Below are 18,899 nucleotides of genomic sequence, written 5' to 3'. Positions count from 1 at the left end.
TCCTCCACCACTTGGTTATGACCATGATGTCCGCCAATGGAAGTGTTCCCAGCAGCAGAGGATCTGGATGAAGACAGAGCTGGAATCCATGGGCCTGTGGCCTGGCTCGATTCCTGTTAGCAACCCCATGAAGACCGTGTCATTGTGACGTTTACCTCCTCAGCCAGAACTAATGGACACCATCACCGATCTGCCATCTCCTAAATATTTCCAGCTTCATCCATTTTTTATTTGGAAGCCTGAAAATGATACCCTGATGGCCAGGCTGAGGAACAACTACACTCTGCCATGCTTTGAAGGGTGTAGACAGCCACAGGTGACATCTGCAGGAGTTGGTAGACCTCGTGTGATTGCAGGCATCACAAGTCAATACTATCTGTTTTCTTCACGTCTGTGCTGCAAAGTCTGTAAAAAAAAATGGTATGCAGACAACCCACAGTGGCTGGAAAAGCTCCCCAAACGCTTCACAAACCTGTTGCCAGCTGTTCTCACTTATAAGAAGGCTGTGTGTAAATCTCTGTTGGATGAACTGCGGCGTACTGGTAAATCACCCACAGACATGGCCAACCAGGTGATGGAAATGATGCATCTTAAATATGAACGTGCTCACTTGGCCTACCTCCTCAGTTGTCAGAATATCTTGGATGCTGAGGCTGGAAAGTATGGACAGAGAAGCATCACAGGATTCCTGAGAAAGGAGACCCAGCCTGCTCCCTTTGGCGAGTATGCTGATCCCAATGGATGGAGTGGAATTGCTGTGTCTGCACATTATCTCACTGACTGTCTCCTGCACGAGTATCAGCGCCAAGAGAGAGCTATTATACAGCTCCTACAAGGAACCTTTGGGCAGGCATTTCGTTCCGGCCACACCCGAAAGGTGGCCAGGAAGGTTACATTTACTTCTGGCACAATGTCATCCTATGCCATCATGAATGAAAGTTGGATGATCTTATCATGGGTGATGGTACAGTCAGAGACGGAAAAGTCCCTGGAGCCCATGTACAGGGGACTCGCAAATCGGTACCAGACGGCAGGAATGGAGAAGGCACATTACCAGTGGGTTGACAGGTAGGCTTGATAATTCTGTACCTTGCCTAAGACATATCACATAGAGAATGTATACATCAGTTAATACTATTATCCTGACTGATGAACAGATCCATTGACTGATTTTAACATTAACATTATACTTTTCTGTTTTTTTCCCCAGAGATTGCTGTGCACCATTCAGAGTGCCAGACTCTCACAAAACAGAGCACCTGAACTGGGAAGCATGGCAGACTACAGATGACATTATTTGCCGAAGCCACTTCTGGAAACTTAGAGAACAAGTGTGCTTCCAGATCTTTCTACAATCAGCACATCATGATCAAGCTGGACCTGTTCCATTGTATGAGGCGCTTCCTCCGTGAGTGTGTTTCTGAGCATCATGCCCTTTACAGCTCCTTCTCCCAGTTCTTGTCTGCTGCCTTCTGTGTTGTGGATCAGGAAGATCTGCAGAAGCTCAAGGATGCTTACGCATTTTGTGGTATTGAGCCTGCCAACCCCACAAAGCAGCACATTCGGGAACACTGCAGAACAAAGATCACACAGCCTAAAGAACTTGTGAGGAGGGTCGAGGATGTTATGCACCATTTTCATTTGGCAGGAGATCCTGATGGTGTTCCCCTGTACAAACTGTCCATGCTAAAAACATGGCGCATACAGCGGGTTCACATTCTGCGAGGATGTCTAAGTGATCCAGAGGTTGCCGGTGAAATCTTGTACAGGCATGGTGGAACACTGCAACTGAACCACGTTCAGGGTGAGGGGGCCAAAGTTCCAGTATGGATCCCCATAAGAGGAACTTCTCAGCAAGAGGGGTACCACTTCCACCAGGCTCAGTGGGTCACTGGCACACGTGTCTCCTCAGAACTGTTTCAAGCTGTCGGCGCAGATAGGCGTGTGGTTAGCGCGCCGACATATAGCGCTGGTGCGCTCCGGGCGTCCCGGGTTTGAGTCCCGACTCGAGGACCTTTCCCGATCCCTCCCCTAATCTCTCTCCCACTTCGCTTCCTTTCCTATCATAATAAAGGCAAAAAGGCCAAAAAATAAATCTTTAAAAAAAAAAAAAAAGAACTGTTTCAAGCTCAGGGGATGACCGGAGTGGCACGCTGGAATTTTCAGCGTCTGGTGGACCTAAAACAGCCAGGTGTTCAGCTTCCAGCAGCCTTTGATCCAGCTCTGATGGCAGAGATGAATACAGTCTCAGAAAGGCTGTTAGGTGTGCCAAAGTATCCTGCCCTTTGGGTATCTAGCAGAGATACTGGAGAAAGATTTGGGCTGGAGTATGTTGAACCTGGATGTCGCCCTGTTGTCCTGGACTGGGAAAAGCACAAGACCAAGACGACTGAAGTACATCCAGCTGAGCAGAGTGACACATCCACTGCCATGTCGCAATACACTTCTGGTCCTCTTGATGTGACTCCAAGTCCTTATCTAGAGTCAGGTAAACTTTTACAGACACAGGAACTGAAAAGACATATATGCTTCATTATATATATATATTTACAAAGTGTTTCATTTTCTGTTGTTGTTTCTGTTGTTGTTGTTGTTGTTGTTGTTGTTGTTGTAGTGACCGCCAGTTCCCAGCCTGTCCCCTTGCTGTCCTCATCTTTTCCATGCAAGGCTGAGCATTCTTCAGAGACAGGTGAACATTTGTTAGACACACAGTGTCATGTCATCCCAGTATCTCATTTGTATTTTTGTCTTAAAAATGCATTTACAATTGTTTACTTGCTATTGTAGTGACCTCCAGTCCCCAACCTGTACCTTCTCTGTCCTCATCTTTTCCTGGTCACGCTGATCTTCGTTCAGAAACAGGTGAGTAGTAACAGATGGTCAAACCAAAAACTTTCTGCTATTTATCATCTTGGCTAAATACTGATTAAATGTTAATGTGATTGTTGTAGGTGCCACATTCACACCACCTTTGCCCATGAAAGCCTCACCTGCTAGCAGCCGCACTGGACCTGTGAAGACTGGTGGTAGAGTGTTTGTGTTAGATCACAAAAAGTGGACAGCCCCAATGAAGGAGACCATTGACACTTTACTAAAGAAACACCATGGAAAGAAGGACATGCTTAAGCTTGTGGATCAGGAGTATGCAGCAATGGTCCACAGTTCCTGTACTGACCCTAACAGCATGCTCCATTCAACCACAAGATTACACATCTCACAGTATGTCAAACACCTTGCAAAACTCTTAAACACCAGTTCTTCCTTAAATACAAGTCCAGAAAAACTTGTTGAGACACAACAACTCTGGTATTCGCTGACAGAGGGTAGTGAAACTACTAGTGTTCCAGTTACAACTGTGACTCCAGCAGTCATGCTCACACCTGCACCTCCTCCAACCACACCTATGACTCACGTGGCTGTTGAGAAAATTGTGGAAGAAATTATGGAGAGACAGCAACAGCAGCTGCAGCAAAAGCAACAGCAACAACCCACCGAACAGAAAAAGAAACAAACAAAGACCTGTCTCGCCTGTGGACAGCCCAAATCTCGGTACGAGAATGATGGCTCCTCCATTCACTTCTTTTACCAGCAGGGTCCTGTTAGATACTTCTATTGTTCAACAAAGGTTTTTACAACCTACAGTGCAGAAGGTCTAACAAACCAAAGAATGCCTTTTCAGGACTTTATGGAGACAGAGTTTTTTTTTTCAGAGGGAACTGGAAGCCACAAAAAAACGAGTTGAGGAGAAAGGGCAACAGAAACGGAAGAGGTCTGATACGCAACCTCAACCCACTGGTCGCCTGTGCAGATTCTGCAAAATGGAACTGAAGCAGGGCCCAAACAGTCCACATGTTCACACGGGCTTTCCCGGGGTATCAGGGAAATACATATACTGTCCTGCTAAAGTCTTTTTTATTTACAAAGATCAGGGCATGGACAAAGAGTTGACCTGGAAAGACTTTAAAGATTCTGCTTTTTATGAGGCAGAAAAGCAAAGATGGATTGCAGAGAAAGGAAAATAAGTCTTTTTTTCCTTTTGTTTTCTGTAAATAATTATATATGTTCTTTGGATTTATTTAGATTTCATTGATAGTTTTTATTGTTTTATAGTTTCACCTACTTCATATAACTCTGTAACTATAATAATAACTGATTAGAAACCTTTTAATCCACAACTCATGTCAATATTATTTTTATGTCATATAAATTAAAATGTTGTTTTTTTACTTTTAAATCTTTTGTTAATTTGATGTTTGTAGATTAAAACCTGACATTAATAAATAACATTTATTTCTGCTTAATTTTGTCTGAGCTAAACTGGCCAATAAACACACATTTACAAAAATAAGCAAATAAAATTAATAAAGTAGAAATGCAACTAAAATATATCACACTTGTTTGTACCCACAAAAACATATAAACTTTAAAAACAAATTTACAGGATTTACAGTTGCAAATTATATATATATATTATACTATACAAATACATAAAAATTAAATTATGTATAAATTATATAAAATTTAATATAAAGTTGCTGCCTTATTTTGTACATTTGGAATTTGCAGAATAACATGACAAATATATATTGAATTTTGAATAACATTTATAAAGTTCAGTATTTATATAGTAAATACAAAAATAAAATATATGAATATATAAATATGTTTTACATATAAATATATATAATATAAAATATATTTATTAACATATGTCAAATAAAACATTTATAAACATAACATGACAAATAAATTTTGAATTTTGAGTAAGATTTATATATGTTTTATTAAATCTGATGCTGTCCAAGGTGCTGATTCAATACTGTAGCTACTTTGGCCAATAACCACACATAAAAGAAATATAAATAATTGTTTCATGTAAATAATGATGTAACGTTTTTACTGGAAGGCTGTAGGGTGTCTTTTTGTGTTTACATTTGCTTTAAGTTCACATTTGAGCAGAGCGCAAAACTGCAGTGAGCGGGATTCGAACCCCGGTCCAGACGTTTACCCCAAATAATGTGAAAAAATCTGATTGGTTGTCGGTGTAATTCAAAACCTTGGACAGCGGCAACAAAGCTTGCATTTCATTGGCTGTCAGCGTGTTCCAACTATTCACGACCTGCCCCCGCGTGGCAGGCGAGAATTCTACCACTGAACCACCAATGCTCGGCTGGGAGAACTTCGGCCTTCACATTGCCCTGGATTTAGTAATGGTGTGTAACCAGGCCAAGGTGAAATTAATCATGGGGGGGGCCTTCCACATCAATTTTTGGCAGTTCCCGACAATTATCTGTGCTAACTCCACATTCCTGTGAACAGCCGTTAACCTGAAACTTCTGCGACAATTCACAGTGTCGTTTACTGACGAAAACCCCCTTTTTCATGCAGTGCCAGATCTTAGGACCCTTTGGTGCTCCAGGAGATCAGCATCCTACAGTGCTTCATGCTCAAGGCTGTCGAAACGGATTCCTGCTCCTTTTCCCACTGACTGCTCCCAGCACAACCAGTGGAAGAATTCACCGCCACCGGACTGCTCAATCAACCACAGAGAACGTAAATATCACTTCCAAACCTCTTCCAGAGACCTTGGCATTGTTGTGTATTATCAGTATATGATCTTTCTAATTTACATTAGATATTGTATAGCTCAGGGGTGGCGAACCCGCGGCTCGCGAGCCGCTTGTGGCTCTTTCATTGCTCTTGTGCGGCTCTTCAATCCGTCCACATGTTCTGTGTTTACAATCGCAGTTTATTTTTAAAATGTTGAAACTGAATTTTGCAATAAATGGGTATGTATTTAAATGCATTTGCCGAATCTAATTTGGATTTTTTATTTTTATTTTTATTTTACTCAACCTCTCGCGCGATTTAACATACATTAGCCAATTGACTAACACGAGTGACGTGCAGTTCGTTAATATCAATCGCCATGGCAGAGTCAGGAAAGCGTACAGCTAAGCGTAAATACGAAGATGAGCGCAGAACATTTTTATCTGAATGGGAGGATTTATATTTTTTTGTTCAAAGAAATGGAAAGCCATTCTGCTTGATATGCCAGACTTCGTTGTCGCGTTTTAAGGCTTCAAATCTCGAGCGCCATTTCACCTCTCTCCATTCTTCCGTAGCCCGGGAATTTCCCAAAGGCAGCGAACTTCGCAAGCACAAGGTAAAGACACTGAAAGGTCAGGCAGAAAAGCAAACTCAGCTTTTCCGAAAATTTACGAAGCATTCAGAGACAGTCACATTAGCATCATATCAGCTAGCATGGAACATTGCTCGTGCAAAAAAGCCATACCTTGAAGGAGAATTTGTTAAAAAGTGCCTCAGTGATGCTGTCGCTATTCTTTGTCCCGAAAATGAAAATTTGAAACGTTCAGTAAAGGACCTTCAACTGTCACGACACACTGTTGAACAGAGAATATCGGACATTGACAATTCAGTAGAAACACATTTACTGTCAGATCTTCAGAAGTGCCAGTATTTTAGCATTGCGTTGGATGAGTCCTGCGATGTTCAAGACAAGCCACAATTGGCAATATTTGTACGGTTTGTGTCAGAAGACTGCACAATTAAGGAAGAGCTGCTTGACATAGTGCCGCTGAAAGACAGAACTCGTGGCATCGATCTGAAAGAGACATTGATGACTGTTGTTGAGAAAGCAAATCTGCAGTTATCAAAACTAACAGCCATAGTCACGGATGGAGCTCCAGCCATGCTGGGATCTGAGAAAGGTCTTGTAGGGCTGTGTAAAGCTGATGACCGTTTTCCAGAATTTTGGACTTTTCACTGTATTATACATAAAGAGAACTTGGTGTCTAAAAAACTGAACTTAGACCACATCATGAAACCTGTGCTGGAAATGGTCAATTTTATACGCACACATGCTCTCAATCACAGACAGTTCAAAAATCTCATTGATGAACTTGATGAAGACCTTCCATCTGATCTGCTTCTTCACTGCGCCGTGAGATGGCTTTCAAGAGGAAATGTGCTTTCTCGTTTCTTTGAGCTTTTGAATCCAGTGAAGCTGTTCCTCGCAGAGAAACATAAAGACTATCCTGAGCTACATGATCCCCAGTGGATTTCAGATTTGGCGTTTTTGGTCGACGTGCTGCAATATCTGAATGGACTGAATGTGGATTTGCAAGGGAAGTTAAAGATGCTGCCTGACCTGGTGCAGAGTGTTTTTGCATTTGTCAACAAACTCAAGCTGTTCAAGACACATCTACAAAAGAGAGACTACACACATTTTCCAACCTTGTTGAAGGCAAGTGGACAAGAAGCAGAGGTTGTAAAAGGGAGTGCTGCACGGTATGCTACGCTGCTTGAAAATCTTGAGCAAAGTTTTGAGGACAGATTCTTCAGCCTACGACAAAAAAGACAACAGATTACATTTCTGATCAACCCATTCACTGCCGAATCAGACTGTTTAAAAGCCCCTTTAGTGGAAGATGAAGCAGCATCTCAGCTTGAAATGATCGAACTTTCTGAGGATGACAGACTTAAAAGTGTTCTGAGGGAAGGAACCGTGGAGTTTTGGAAGATTGTGCCCGTTGAGAGGTATCCCAATGTCAAACAGGCTGCACTCAAACTATTGTCAATGTTTGGGTCAACTTATGTCTGTGAATCACTTTTTTCGACACTGACACTAGTGAAATCAAAGCATCGCTCTGTTCTTACTGACACACATGTGAAAGAGTTACTACGAGTAGCCACAACTGAATACGAGCCAGACCTGAAAAAGATTGTGGAAACCAAGGAATGTCAGGTGTCCCACTGAGTCAAGTAAAAGGAGGTAGGCTAATTTAAATCCATGAAAACTATTGCGTTATATAATTAGGTGTATAAGATATTGTGACAGATATACTGTTGTTTGCGCATCTGTTGTGTGGCTCTTTGCAGTAATAAAGTTTTTTTTTTTGGCTCATCATGCCAAACAGGTTCGCCACCCCTGGTATAGCTGATTGCAGTTGATAACAAATAATAGCTCATTTGTTTGTTTGATGCATACTAAGGTTCTTTACCTTATTTGTTTCAGAGTAGCAACAGTTTATCTTTCCATAAGATAACAGCTCTGACATAGCAACACCCAACTGAATCACATTTTATGCATCTTATGCACTTTATTCCTTTTGCATTTATTGTATTCATTTAATAGTTGATTACTCTTGTCTATCATTTTTTAATAAATGTATTTTATTACACTTGTGTCTTCCTTGTGTTGATAATACAGTGAGAGGTTCTACAAGCTAGATATCCCACCAATCTTTCTTATGTGATTAAGTGACATGTGATCCAAGAATCATAACGTCATCTGTGATACGAGTACCCATCACTACACTATTTCGCCTTCCTAGTGGGCGAAAGCAGAACTCACTACATAATTGGCCCTAGGTGGGCCAAGTAAAATGAGTTGAGTCTCCTGTAAAATTCACTACAACAGTGCCAAGACGATACATATTATAAAAAGAACAATATACAAGTATACAAGACAGACAATGTGCAAAAATAGCAAAGACATTTTAATGGAAGTAAGTATGTGCTTTAAATAAATAATGGAAAAATGAATAAAGAGTGAATAGTGTTGTATGTTCCACGATCAAGTGTTCATGAGATGGATTGCCTGAGGAAAGAAACTGTTTCGGTTCTTCTAGTGCTCAGTGCTCTGTAGCACCGACCAGATGGTAACAGTTAAAAGGCGAGTGTGCTGGATGTGAGGGGTCCAGAGTAATTTTGGCAGCCCTTTTTCGTACTCTGGATAAGTACAGATCTTGAAGGGTAGGGAGGGTTGTACCAATGATTCGTTCAGCAGTCCGGACTATTCAACGTAGTCTTCTGAGATCAGAATTGGTAGCTGAGCTGAACCAGATGGTAATTGAAGTGCAGAGGACGGATTCAATAATGGCAGAGTAAAATTGTTTCAGCAGTGGCAGGTTGAGCTTCCTCAGCTGGCAGAGAAAGTACAGCCTCTGCTGGGCCTTTTTCACAATGGTGTCTATGTGAATGTCCCACTTCAGGTCCTGTGAGATGGTGTTGCCAAGGAACCTGAATGACTCCACTGTGTTTACGGTGCTGTTCATGATGGTGAGTGGGGGGAGAGCAGTTTTTTTTTCCTGAAGTCTATGATCAACTCCACAGTTTTGAGCGTGTTGAGCTCCAGGTTGTTATGACTGCACCAGACAGCCAGCTCTTTTACCTCCTGTCTGTAAGCAGACTCGTCACTGTCCTGAATGAGGCCGATAAGTGTGGTGTCATCTGTGAACTTCAGGAGCTTGACAGAGGGGTCTTTGGAGGTACAGTCGTTAGTGTACAGGGAGAAGAGCAGTGGGGAGAGGACACAGCCCTGAGGGGCGCCAGTGCTGATAGTACAGGTGCTGGATGAGAATTTTCCCAGCCTCACTAGCTGCTGCCTGTCTGTCAGGAAGCTGTTGATCCACTGACAGACTGACGTGGGCACAGAGAGCTGAGTTATTTTGGGCAGGAGGAGGTTTGGGATGATAGTGTTGAAGGCTGAACTGAAGTCCACAAACAGGATCCTTGCGTAAGTCCCTGATTTAACCAGATGCTGCAGTATGAAGTGTAGACTCATGTTCACTGCATCATCTACAGACCTGTTTGCTTGATAAGCAAACTGCAGGGGGTCCAGTGAAGGTATGGTGATGTCCTTCAGATAAGCCAGAAACAGTTTTTCAAACGACTTCATGACGACACCTTCTCTTCACTGATTTGAATGGGAGTTGCAGGAGTGGGGGAGAGGGGTGATGTTGGAGGTGTAAATGGTGTTTTTTCAAACCTACAATAGAACTCGTTCAGATCGTCTGCCAGTTGCTGATTCTGCAAAGTGCTGGGGGATGATGTCTTGTAATTGGTGATGTGTTTTAGACCTTTCCACACTGATGAAGAGTCACTGGAATGAAATTGGTTCCTTATCTTTTCGGAATAATTTCTCTGCGGGTTCGAGTCCCAGGTCCAGCAGGGATTGTCGGTGAGGAAGGTGAATAACTAGCACTCTCTCCACCCTCAATACCACGACTGAGGTGAGTCCCTTGAGCAAGGCACTGTACCCCCAATTGCTCCCCTGCTCCGGGTGTGTGTGTGTGCGTGTGCGTGTGCGCACTACTGTGTGCGCACTACTGTGTGCGCACTACTGTGTTCACTACTGTGTGTTCACTACTGTGTGTGTGCACTTGGATGGGTTAAATGCAGAGCATAAATTCCTAGTATGGGTCACCTCCTTTCCTTTCCTTTCCTTTCCTTTCCTTTCCCAGAATGCATCTATCTCTTTGCCAAGCTGGGGTTTGGCCATATAATATTAATACAAACATTTCTGCAGTATGCTATTTAATTTATCACAACTTCATAATCAGTATTGAGAAAGATCTATAAAATTAGGCTATTGTTTTTTGTCTGGACCAGACCATACAGAATTCTAGGACAGAGTCCTGGTGTTGTTTACCCATAGCGGCGGTTGCTATGCGTCGATGGACGAGAGACACAACCAAATAAAAAAAGAAAGGGAAAAAAAGAACAATTATAAAATATCCCACCTAAATTAAGACATGTTTAAGCCTACAGCAAATATGCAGTCCTGTAACTCCTGTAATTATGCCATTTTAATGTAGCCCAAAATTATATATATTATATATATTAAATTATATATATATATATATATATATATATATATATAAAGTCGTGGTAGCTATTCAGACAAGGGTTTCTGCGCAACGAAAATGTATGGTCACCGGCACCAATGATTGTGACAGTCCATGCGACGACGCACACTACTGCAAAATACACATTTGCAGCACAAAATCAATCGCCTGAAGCAATATCTTTAAGCGCAGGAAAACCGCTGGATGCCTAACCCCCTTTCGTCAAAATCCAAAGATGAGGGATTTGCATTCAAAACTATCGGATGACCCTCTACTGTGCCACGCGACAAAGAGGGTTACCCTCAATGTCGGCTTATGGACGTGAGGAGAAAATGACCAAAAGGCAGTGTGTGACGAATAGGGGTGAGAACGCGTTGGTCTTCTAGTCCAGAGTAGGCCAACGGGGAGTGTTTAAAATGGCCTACAATCTTCCTTGCATTGGCCAGGGTCTCTGTAACGCTGCTCTGAGACAGCAGGCCCTCATGCACACAGAGTTGACAGGAATGGGCGACACAGCCCACACTCGGCACCCCCATATCCCTCATAGCTTTCTTCATATTTTCCGCGTTGTCACGCAAAATTACATGGACCCGTTGCTTGTCAATTCCCCCCAGTTGTTTAGCATCTATTCCATCGATTGCTGGATGCGCTCTGCGGTGTGCGATCCGTGAAAACCTGGACATGTAGGGTCGCAAGACGTAAAACTTGAGTCAGTCCAGTCCACATGGATGCCTATTACGCCTACTAGGAGAAGGTAGTGCTCAGAAATTACCCTTCCTTTGAAGGGAAGCATACTCATCCAACCAGGAGCCGTGCTCTAAAATGGGGACCCTTCGCAAAGGGGAGCAATCTTGCTCGATTCAGGAAGCCTGAGAGGAGGTAGTGACTAGTTCTAGACATCTGGAGTTCGTCCGTAGCTCCCATGTGTCAACTTATGGGTGAGTACGATCCATTTTTTCTTTTAATAAAAGAAATGGAAATTAATACTGTCTCAGCCCCTCGGGCTAACAGGGGGATTAACAGACCCCAGTCTAGGTGGACTTATGTTCCTGTCTCAACAGGACATAAATTCCCCGGGGCAGGAACTGGAGGACTGAGAAATTGCTCCTTGGAGACAAAAAACTCAGGAGGTGCTGTAAAGAACCTTCAGCTGATGAGATCACTCCAGGATCTGGAGTCCACAGAGAGGGTCTGGAAGAGGCATTCTCAGAAAAGGCCTGCAAAGGCCAGCGTTAAACATGCCAAGGGCAATCCTAGAAAAAAAAATAGGGAGCTTACCTTGAAGAGGACATAAGTACTATGTCTAAAATATGCTGTAAGGGTGGTTTACCGCATGACCTGTGGCGTGGAGAGGATGAACACTGCCGTAACCATAATCTGTAGGATCAGAGGGGGAGCATCCGCCGTAGCCTCGTCATATTTTTCTCTGACAAGCAAAAATACAACACACAGGCCTGAGACAGTATTAAGTTCCTTTTCTTTTATTAAAAGAAAAAAATGGATCGTACTTACCCATAAGTAGAGACATGGGAGCTACAGACAAACTCCAAATGTCTGTGGTGAACGAAACATGGGGTACATCTGATAACAGGACAAGTAGTTTGTCAGAAATCTTCTTATAAAGGGCTGGCAGAGCTTCAGGGAATGAGAAAATGCTGATTTACGCTCCTACCTACTCCCACAAAAACGGAAAAAGCATCAGAATGCACAATGGTAAGTCAATGAAACTCACACATTATATAGTTGAATAGTTGTGTTATATGGTGATATAGACGTTGTTTGCGTAGGATTTCTAGAAATTAGTGAACGATGCGGTATAAAAATGATTTGATCATATTTGATCATGTGAATGTGAATCTTTCTTTCATCATACACCCGTTTGTGGTAACACAACAGAGTGATTATTTTTAGACATACGCCCGGTTCAGGTAAAAGTAAGGCAAGTGATAGTTTGCCTGTTTTTATGCCTGTTTTTTTGTCCACTGGCTATTGCACAGGCTTGTATAACATGATACAGTAATCCAGTGTCAAACTTAAACCATTTATTTAAATGATAACGAAATAAACAGTGAAAATTGTGTAATTGTGTTTATTATTTCTCCTAAAATAAGTTGTACCACCAGGTACTTTGTGCAATTTTCTTCAATTCTTATTATAAATTTACAATTTATGTGAATATTATATGTTTTCAGTAGATCTGCACTTTTCTTTCACAAACAAATCAACATGGGCTTGATACTTACTCAGAATCCTTTTCTTTTGCTGTCTACTCACCAATTCTAGGGATAGAGGTCCGTTTTTGTTGTGCCAGCTGACCCCATCGAGGGTTCTGATGTGGAAGACAGCAAGATTTTTAATTTCTTAAATAAATATTCTGTTAAGATTTTATATATATATATATATATATATATTCTTTATTTTAATGTGTAAATTGTTCCTAAATAAATATATATGTTTGATGTATTTATGTCTTATATTTAAAATGTATACACATTTTTTGGGGGAAAAAGTTACCATAGACCGTCAAGTGACCATATATGATCACTTCATTTAACCTAATTTTCAACATAAAAACATTAAAAAAAATTAAAGTCACAAATGTTTAAAGGTCTTGTAATAACCTCCAATAACACTCTGGGGTTGAATTTTTAAATTTCCAAGTATTTCAATGAGTTCCCTATAATGGTTTAAATGTAGCCTTTTCCTTTCCACCTCTTGCAATCCCAAGTTTACATATCTCACAGTTTGCAGTGGCAATGTTGTTGTCATCAACTTTGTAATACCTCCAGACCGCAGACATACTTGCGCTTTCCACTTGACATCCCTAATAATAATAGTAATTTACTAATTGTTCATTTATGATACACTTTGTTAGTAGCTTGCACAAGCAAATGATAGTTAGTACTCACTGTGAGTATCAGTAAATACTCTTTAAGAAAAATGTAAAAGATACTAGTAATTTTCCAGGACATTATCCATCACCCTGTAACCTGAAAACATAATGCGTAGTTTTAAAAAGCAGGTAAAAAACCAATACAGAAAATTCTTTCATATTAACGTAGTAGATTGTGCCCTATTTTTACAGACTTTTCTTAGAGTGTAGCATACTAATTAACTACAATACAATGCTTAAAGCATAATTGTTGAGAATGTGTAGTATTACTGTCAGGTTCATGGACTGTCTTTTCAGCGTTTTCCTAGTGTAGGGAACCCTGTTGTTCTTATGTTTTGGTTTCTTCCTGTGTCTCCCCCTGTTGTTCAGTTTGTATTGGTTTCCCCTTTTGCCAATATTTGGACTTCCCCTCATTTCCTTGATTGTCTACACCTGTCCTTGTTAAGTTTACACACCCCTATGCTACCCTTTAAATAGTCTTTTGTTCCTGTTACCTTGTCTGGTCTTGAAGTTACGTTGTGGTTTTTGTATTCTTGTTTGTTTTCATTTAATACTTTGTTTTGTTTTGTACTTCTGGCCCCTCGTGTTTCCCTCTGGCTCTTCATCCCCAGCACACCGTGACAATTAGTAGTAGTTAATAGTCTAGTAGCTATTAAAAAACTTAAATTGTAATCACTCAAAAATGTGTTAGTGTTCAATAATTCAATGAATTTAAAAATACAGTAACTTATGTTTTAATATTATGTTATGCCTATTGTTTTATAAAACAAAAATATATAAACAGGACAAACAAATTAAAATGAACATAATAGATTGCAAAAAAAATGTTGTATTTTTGTCTCATTTTCTAGTATAAATATTTAAAAAATTCTTAAATCATGATGCATTTACTTGACAAGTAAAATCACAAGATATTTTAGTTGTTTTCTGAAAATATTATCCCAATTCTCCCAAGGTTTGTTTTTCTCCATTCTGTCACAGGGGGAGTTTTGGTTCCTTGCTGCTGTCACCTCTGGTTTGCTCAGTTGGGGAGACTTAATTTCTAGCAATTATTGTCAATTTGATTTCACAGATACTATTTAAACTAAACTGAGCTAGACTATGACATCTCTGAATGCAATAACGAAATGCCTTTAAGTGTTTAATCGTATTATTATACATTACTGACACTATCCTCCAATTTGATACTGTAAAGTCTTTTTGACACAATCTGAATTGTTAAAAGCACTATATAAATAAAGGTGACTTGACTCAGTTTTTGCTTAAAACAAGCAAAAATATCTCACAATGGGTACGAAAAATAATCTTAATTTATAGGCTAAACAAGGTAATTTTATGCAGTGCAAAATATATTTTTTTGCTGAGATTTGATGTTGTGACAATTTTGCGTTGTGATTATGCAATGACACCACAACATCATTTAGTGATATTTAGCAACAAATCAACCTTCCTTTAGCAACTTTCTCTGGAAATTAGTTGCCAACACTGATTGTTCATCATCTGGAAAAACTCTTTCTGAAAGTGATTCTGAGGATATTGTTTCTCTGTGCCTCTGTGCTTATCATTTTAGTTGTGATGTGGCCTCTGCTATTCTTTAATATCGACAATGATTTTTAGAACTATTTCTTTATATCTTTCTTTATTTCTTTGTCTTTATGATCCAGCAGTTTACCTCTGGGCTGAACTCCGGTTGTGGGAGGTGGTACTTAACAATTGGACAGCTTTTCTCCCAATGTTTACAAACACAAGAGGTACACTGACAAGAAATTAAGTCAGAGACCTCTTCAACATTGTCTGGAGTTCACATACTGGATTATCAAATATCATGTTTTGTCAAAACTAATGTAACCAAGTCATTACAAATCAATCCACCCTGTCATGTCAGCCTTGCAGTCCTGTGTTTTTGTCAATATATATATATATATATATATATAAAAAAAAAAATCATGTTTAATAGTCACTAAGTGCTACTGTATATCTAAAATCAAGAATTATTTAACACTGTAAAAAGTGCAATTGGCTGCAAATGACAGTTTTATTAATGCTGTAATCAGAGTGCATAAATGTATTTGTTAGACTTATTTTGCATACCAATATAAAGACTTCTTTTTAAACATTTATTTGTTCTTTTTACAGAGAATGCACCCCATTTACCTCAAAAATTACTCTAAATTGACAGCACAGAAGAGACAGATAGGGACCTCCACCCATGCTTCCACCAGTAAGCAACTGAAAATTTATTCAGTTTTACCAGTCAAATGTGTGTCTCCAGTCACTGTGAACAAACCTGTACTGAGGTACATCATTCAAGGATTTCATCCTTTCTGCACTGTTGATCTGCCATCATTTAAAGCTGATTAGTACACTCCAGCCTGGTATATCTGTTACTACAAGGCCTACTTTATGCTCCAAGATAGCTGAAGATACTCTGATCATTAAACAGAAAGTGACTGCTGCCATGAGTTGGAGTTGAGTGGATTGCAACAACCGTGAATTGTTGCACCTCATGAGGTCCAGCAGCTCACTGGATCAACCCTAAAAGTCTTGAAAGACATTCTGCTGCACTTGCCTGCAACAGATTAAAGGGCTCTCATACTTTTGAGGTACTGGCTATTGCTATTAATGATATCCACTCACAAACTTTCTGAAGGCTTTCAGAGTTTTTGGTGTGGAAAACAATGATTTTGAGGCTGAGGCAAGCAAGTGTGAAAGTGAGGGCAGTGATTCTGAAGGCTGTGGTGAGGGAAGTGATGGTGTGGAATTCCAAGAAGCCTCTCTACTCCTGGACCAAGACGATGGCTTCGAATTCCAGCTACCAAAACATCAAAAGTGTGCCTGCCACACACTTAACCTAGTCTCAAGCGTAGATGCCCAAAAAGCTCTCTCAAATGAACACTACAAGAAACTCTACAGACCTGTATTTGGCAAGTGCCAAGCTTTATGGAATAAAAGCAGCAGAGCGGCATTAGCAGCTGAAGCTGTTGAAGCAGAAAGCAGGCTTCAGCATTTAAGGCCAAACCAAACACAGTGTAATTCAACTTTCATGGCTATTGACAGAATTCTTCAAATTTTCAAAGCAGGATAAAGTGCAATTAGGAATATATGCACCTCTCTTGACGTTCCAATGTAAGTGTTTTTCCCCTCTGTCACAGTCTTCCGCTGGTGTACCAGGGATGGCCACCAGAGGACACTGTGTTTATGTTTGAGCACATGGCTTGTAGTGTGTTTGTTTATTGCCATGTGCTCCTATCTGTTGTCTGACCCCGCCCATCTTGTTACCTTGTTATTGTTTCAGTGTTTCCACCTGTTTCTCCCTCATTACCTCATTACCTGTGCTCCATCCGGGCCAGCCTTTTTGTTTTCCTCCTTGGTGGGGTTTTTGTTGTTTTGTTTTATTTTTCTAAATAAAGAGCCTGTTCTTTTGCATGTGAGTCCTCACCTCATCTTTCCAATTGGACCGTGACAGAACAAACCAGCCAAAATGAGGACTCAAAGAAAGGGCTTGCATCATTCACCAACCTCTGATGTTTGCAGTCCTCTCTATGAACACATGCTCCAGCTCGAAACCTTGAGATCCCTCCATCAACAGGGAAGGGATTTAAGGGAATTTGCCCTGGAATTCAGGAGTGCCGCAGAGGGGCTGGGCTACAATGACTGCTCTGAAAGACTTGCTAAATTATGCACTTGATAAGCCCATTAGCCATTGGAGGATGTTAGGCTAGGAACATCTGTTATTTGAGAGGTTTGTGGAGTACCTCGTCGGCAGTGGGAGGCACTCAGCACTGCAGGGAGAGGGGCTTTCTCATGGGGAGCCTCTTCACGAGACAGCCTCCACTGTGCCCCTCAATGGGGCGGCTGCCGTTCCGGAACTTCCTTGGGTCGTGCCGGGCCACTGCCAGTTTCTCGGGGTCATTTTATGGGCACCCCAGGCTGAGACGCAGTGTGGAGGATTCTCCACTTATGTCGGTAAGGGCAGCACCAACCGTTCACGGTGTTCCAGAGGCGGCAGCGCCCGCTCACGATGTTCTCAAAGCGGCGGCGTTCGCTCACGGTGGTCTCGAAGTGGCGGTGTCTGCTCACGATGTTCTTGAAGCAGCGCTGCCCGCTCACTATGTTGCCGAGGTGGCTGTGTCCACTCACTATCCTCCCAAAGTGGCAGTGGTGTCCGCTCACTATGTTCCCGAGGTGGCGGTGTCCGCTCACTATGTTCCAGAGGCGGCGGTGTCCGCTCACTATCTTCCAGAGGCGGTGGTGTCTTCTCACGATGTTCTCGAAGCAACGGCACCCGCTTACGATGTTCCCGATGCAGCGGTGTCCGCTCACGATGTTCCCGAGGCGGTTGCGTTCGCTCACGATGTTTCCGATGCGGTGGCGTCCGCTCACGATTTTTCCGAGGCGGCCAAGTTCGCTCACTATGTTCCTGATGCAGCGGCACTCACTCACAATGTTCCCGAGGTGGCGGTGCCCGCTCACAATCCTCCTGAAGCGGCAGTAACTGGTCACAATGTCCTCGTATGGGTGTCCATGTACCTCGTACATGTTCCCGACGCGTCGGGTCCCACTAACGATCTCCCCGGGGCAGCGCCTGCTCCTGAACTCTGCCCTGTCCCTCTCTGGTCATCTGCCAGGGTTCCGGAGCCTCCCGATCCCCCCTGGCTTAACCCACCCTGGCCTGTTTTCCTGGTTTCGACTCTGACCTCCTCTCCACCTCCCTCCTGGACTCTTGTTTTGTGCCTCGGACTCTAGAGCATCTGGAATCCGCTCCTTAGGGAGGGGGTTCTGTCACAGTCTTCTGCTGGTGTACCAGGGATGGCCACCAGAGGACACTGTGTTTATGTTTGAGCACATGGCTTGTAGTGTGTTTGTTTGTTGCCATGTGCTCCTGTCTGTTGTCTGACCCTGCCCATCTAGTTACCTTGTTATTGTTTCAGTGTTTCCACCTGTGTCTCCCTCATTACCTGTCCTATTTAGTCTCCCTGTGTTTGCTGTTCTTGGCTGGTTTGTTATACATTTGACGTGAGTAGTTGTTTTGAATGTTAGTTATCGTGAGCATGTTCTTGCTGTGCTCCATCTGGGCCAGCCTGTTTGTTTTCCCCCTTGGGGTGTTTTTCTTATTTTTTTTTCTAAATAAAGAGCCTGTTCTTTTGCATGTGAGTCCTCACCTCATCTTTCCATTCGGACCGTGCCACCCTCTATTGACGTAAACAACTTTGGGTTGTTGTAGTATAATCTTTGGTCATGCCGATTTCTCCTGTAGGTTTAATCCAGCAGAAATGCTGTTCTTGACAGAGTGGACCAACACAATGCATCAGGTTGCAAAAGTTTGCATCTGATGGTTGAGAGCTAGGCCTGAC

The 18,899-nt window shown here is 41.9% G+C and overlaps 1 protein-coding gene across 1 annotated transcript; it reads left to right on the top strand.

Annotated features, from left to right (window-relative positions):
* Positions 1 to 5,929: 5,929 nt before the first annotated feature.
* LOC141299041 (general transcription factor II-I repeat domain-containing protein 2-like) lies at positions 5,930 to 7,780 on the top strand. Its single transcript, XM_073829315.1, has one exon. The coding sequence runs from the start codon at positions 5,930 to 5,932 to the stop codon at positions 7,778 to 7,780; it is 1,851 nt and encodes a 616-aa protein (XP_073685416.1).
* The last annotated feature ends 11,119 nt before the right edge of the window (positions 7,781 to 18,899 follow it).

Source organism: Garra rufa, chromosome 23, assembly GCF_049309525.1.
Source record: "Garra rufa chromosome 23, GarRuf1.0, whole genome shotgun sequence".
Lineage (NCBI taxonomy): Eukaryota > Metazoa > Chordata > Actinopteri > Cypriniformes > Cyprinidae > Garra > Garra rufa.
Note: the sequence above shows the minus strand (reverse complement) of the source record. Positions and strands in the feature narration are given on the sequence as shown.

What these genes read in the sequence shown, in the direction of transcription:
- LOC141299041 (XM_073829315.1), top strand. Translation starts at nt 5,930, where the DNA reads ATGGCAGAGTCAGGAAAGCGTACAGCTAAGCGTAAATACGAAGATGAG.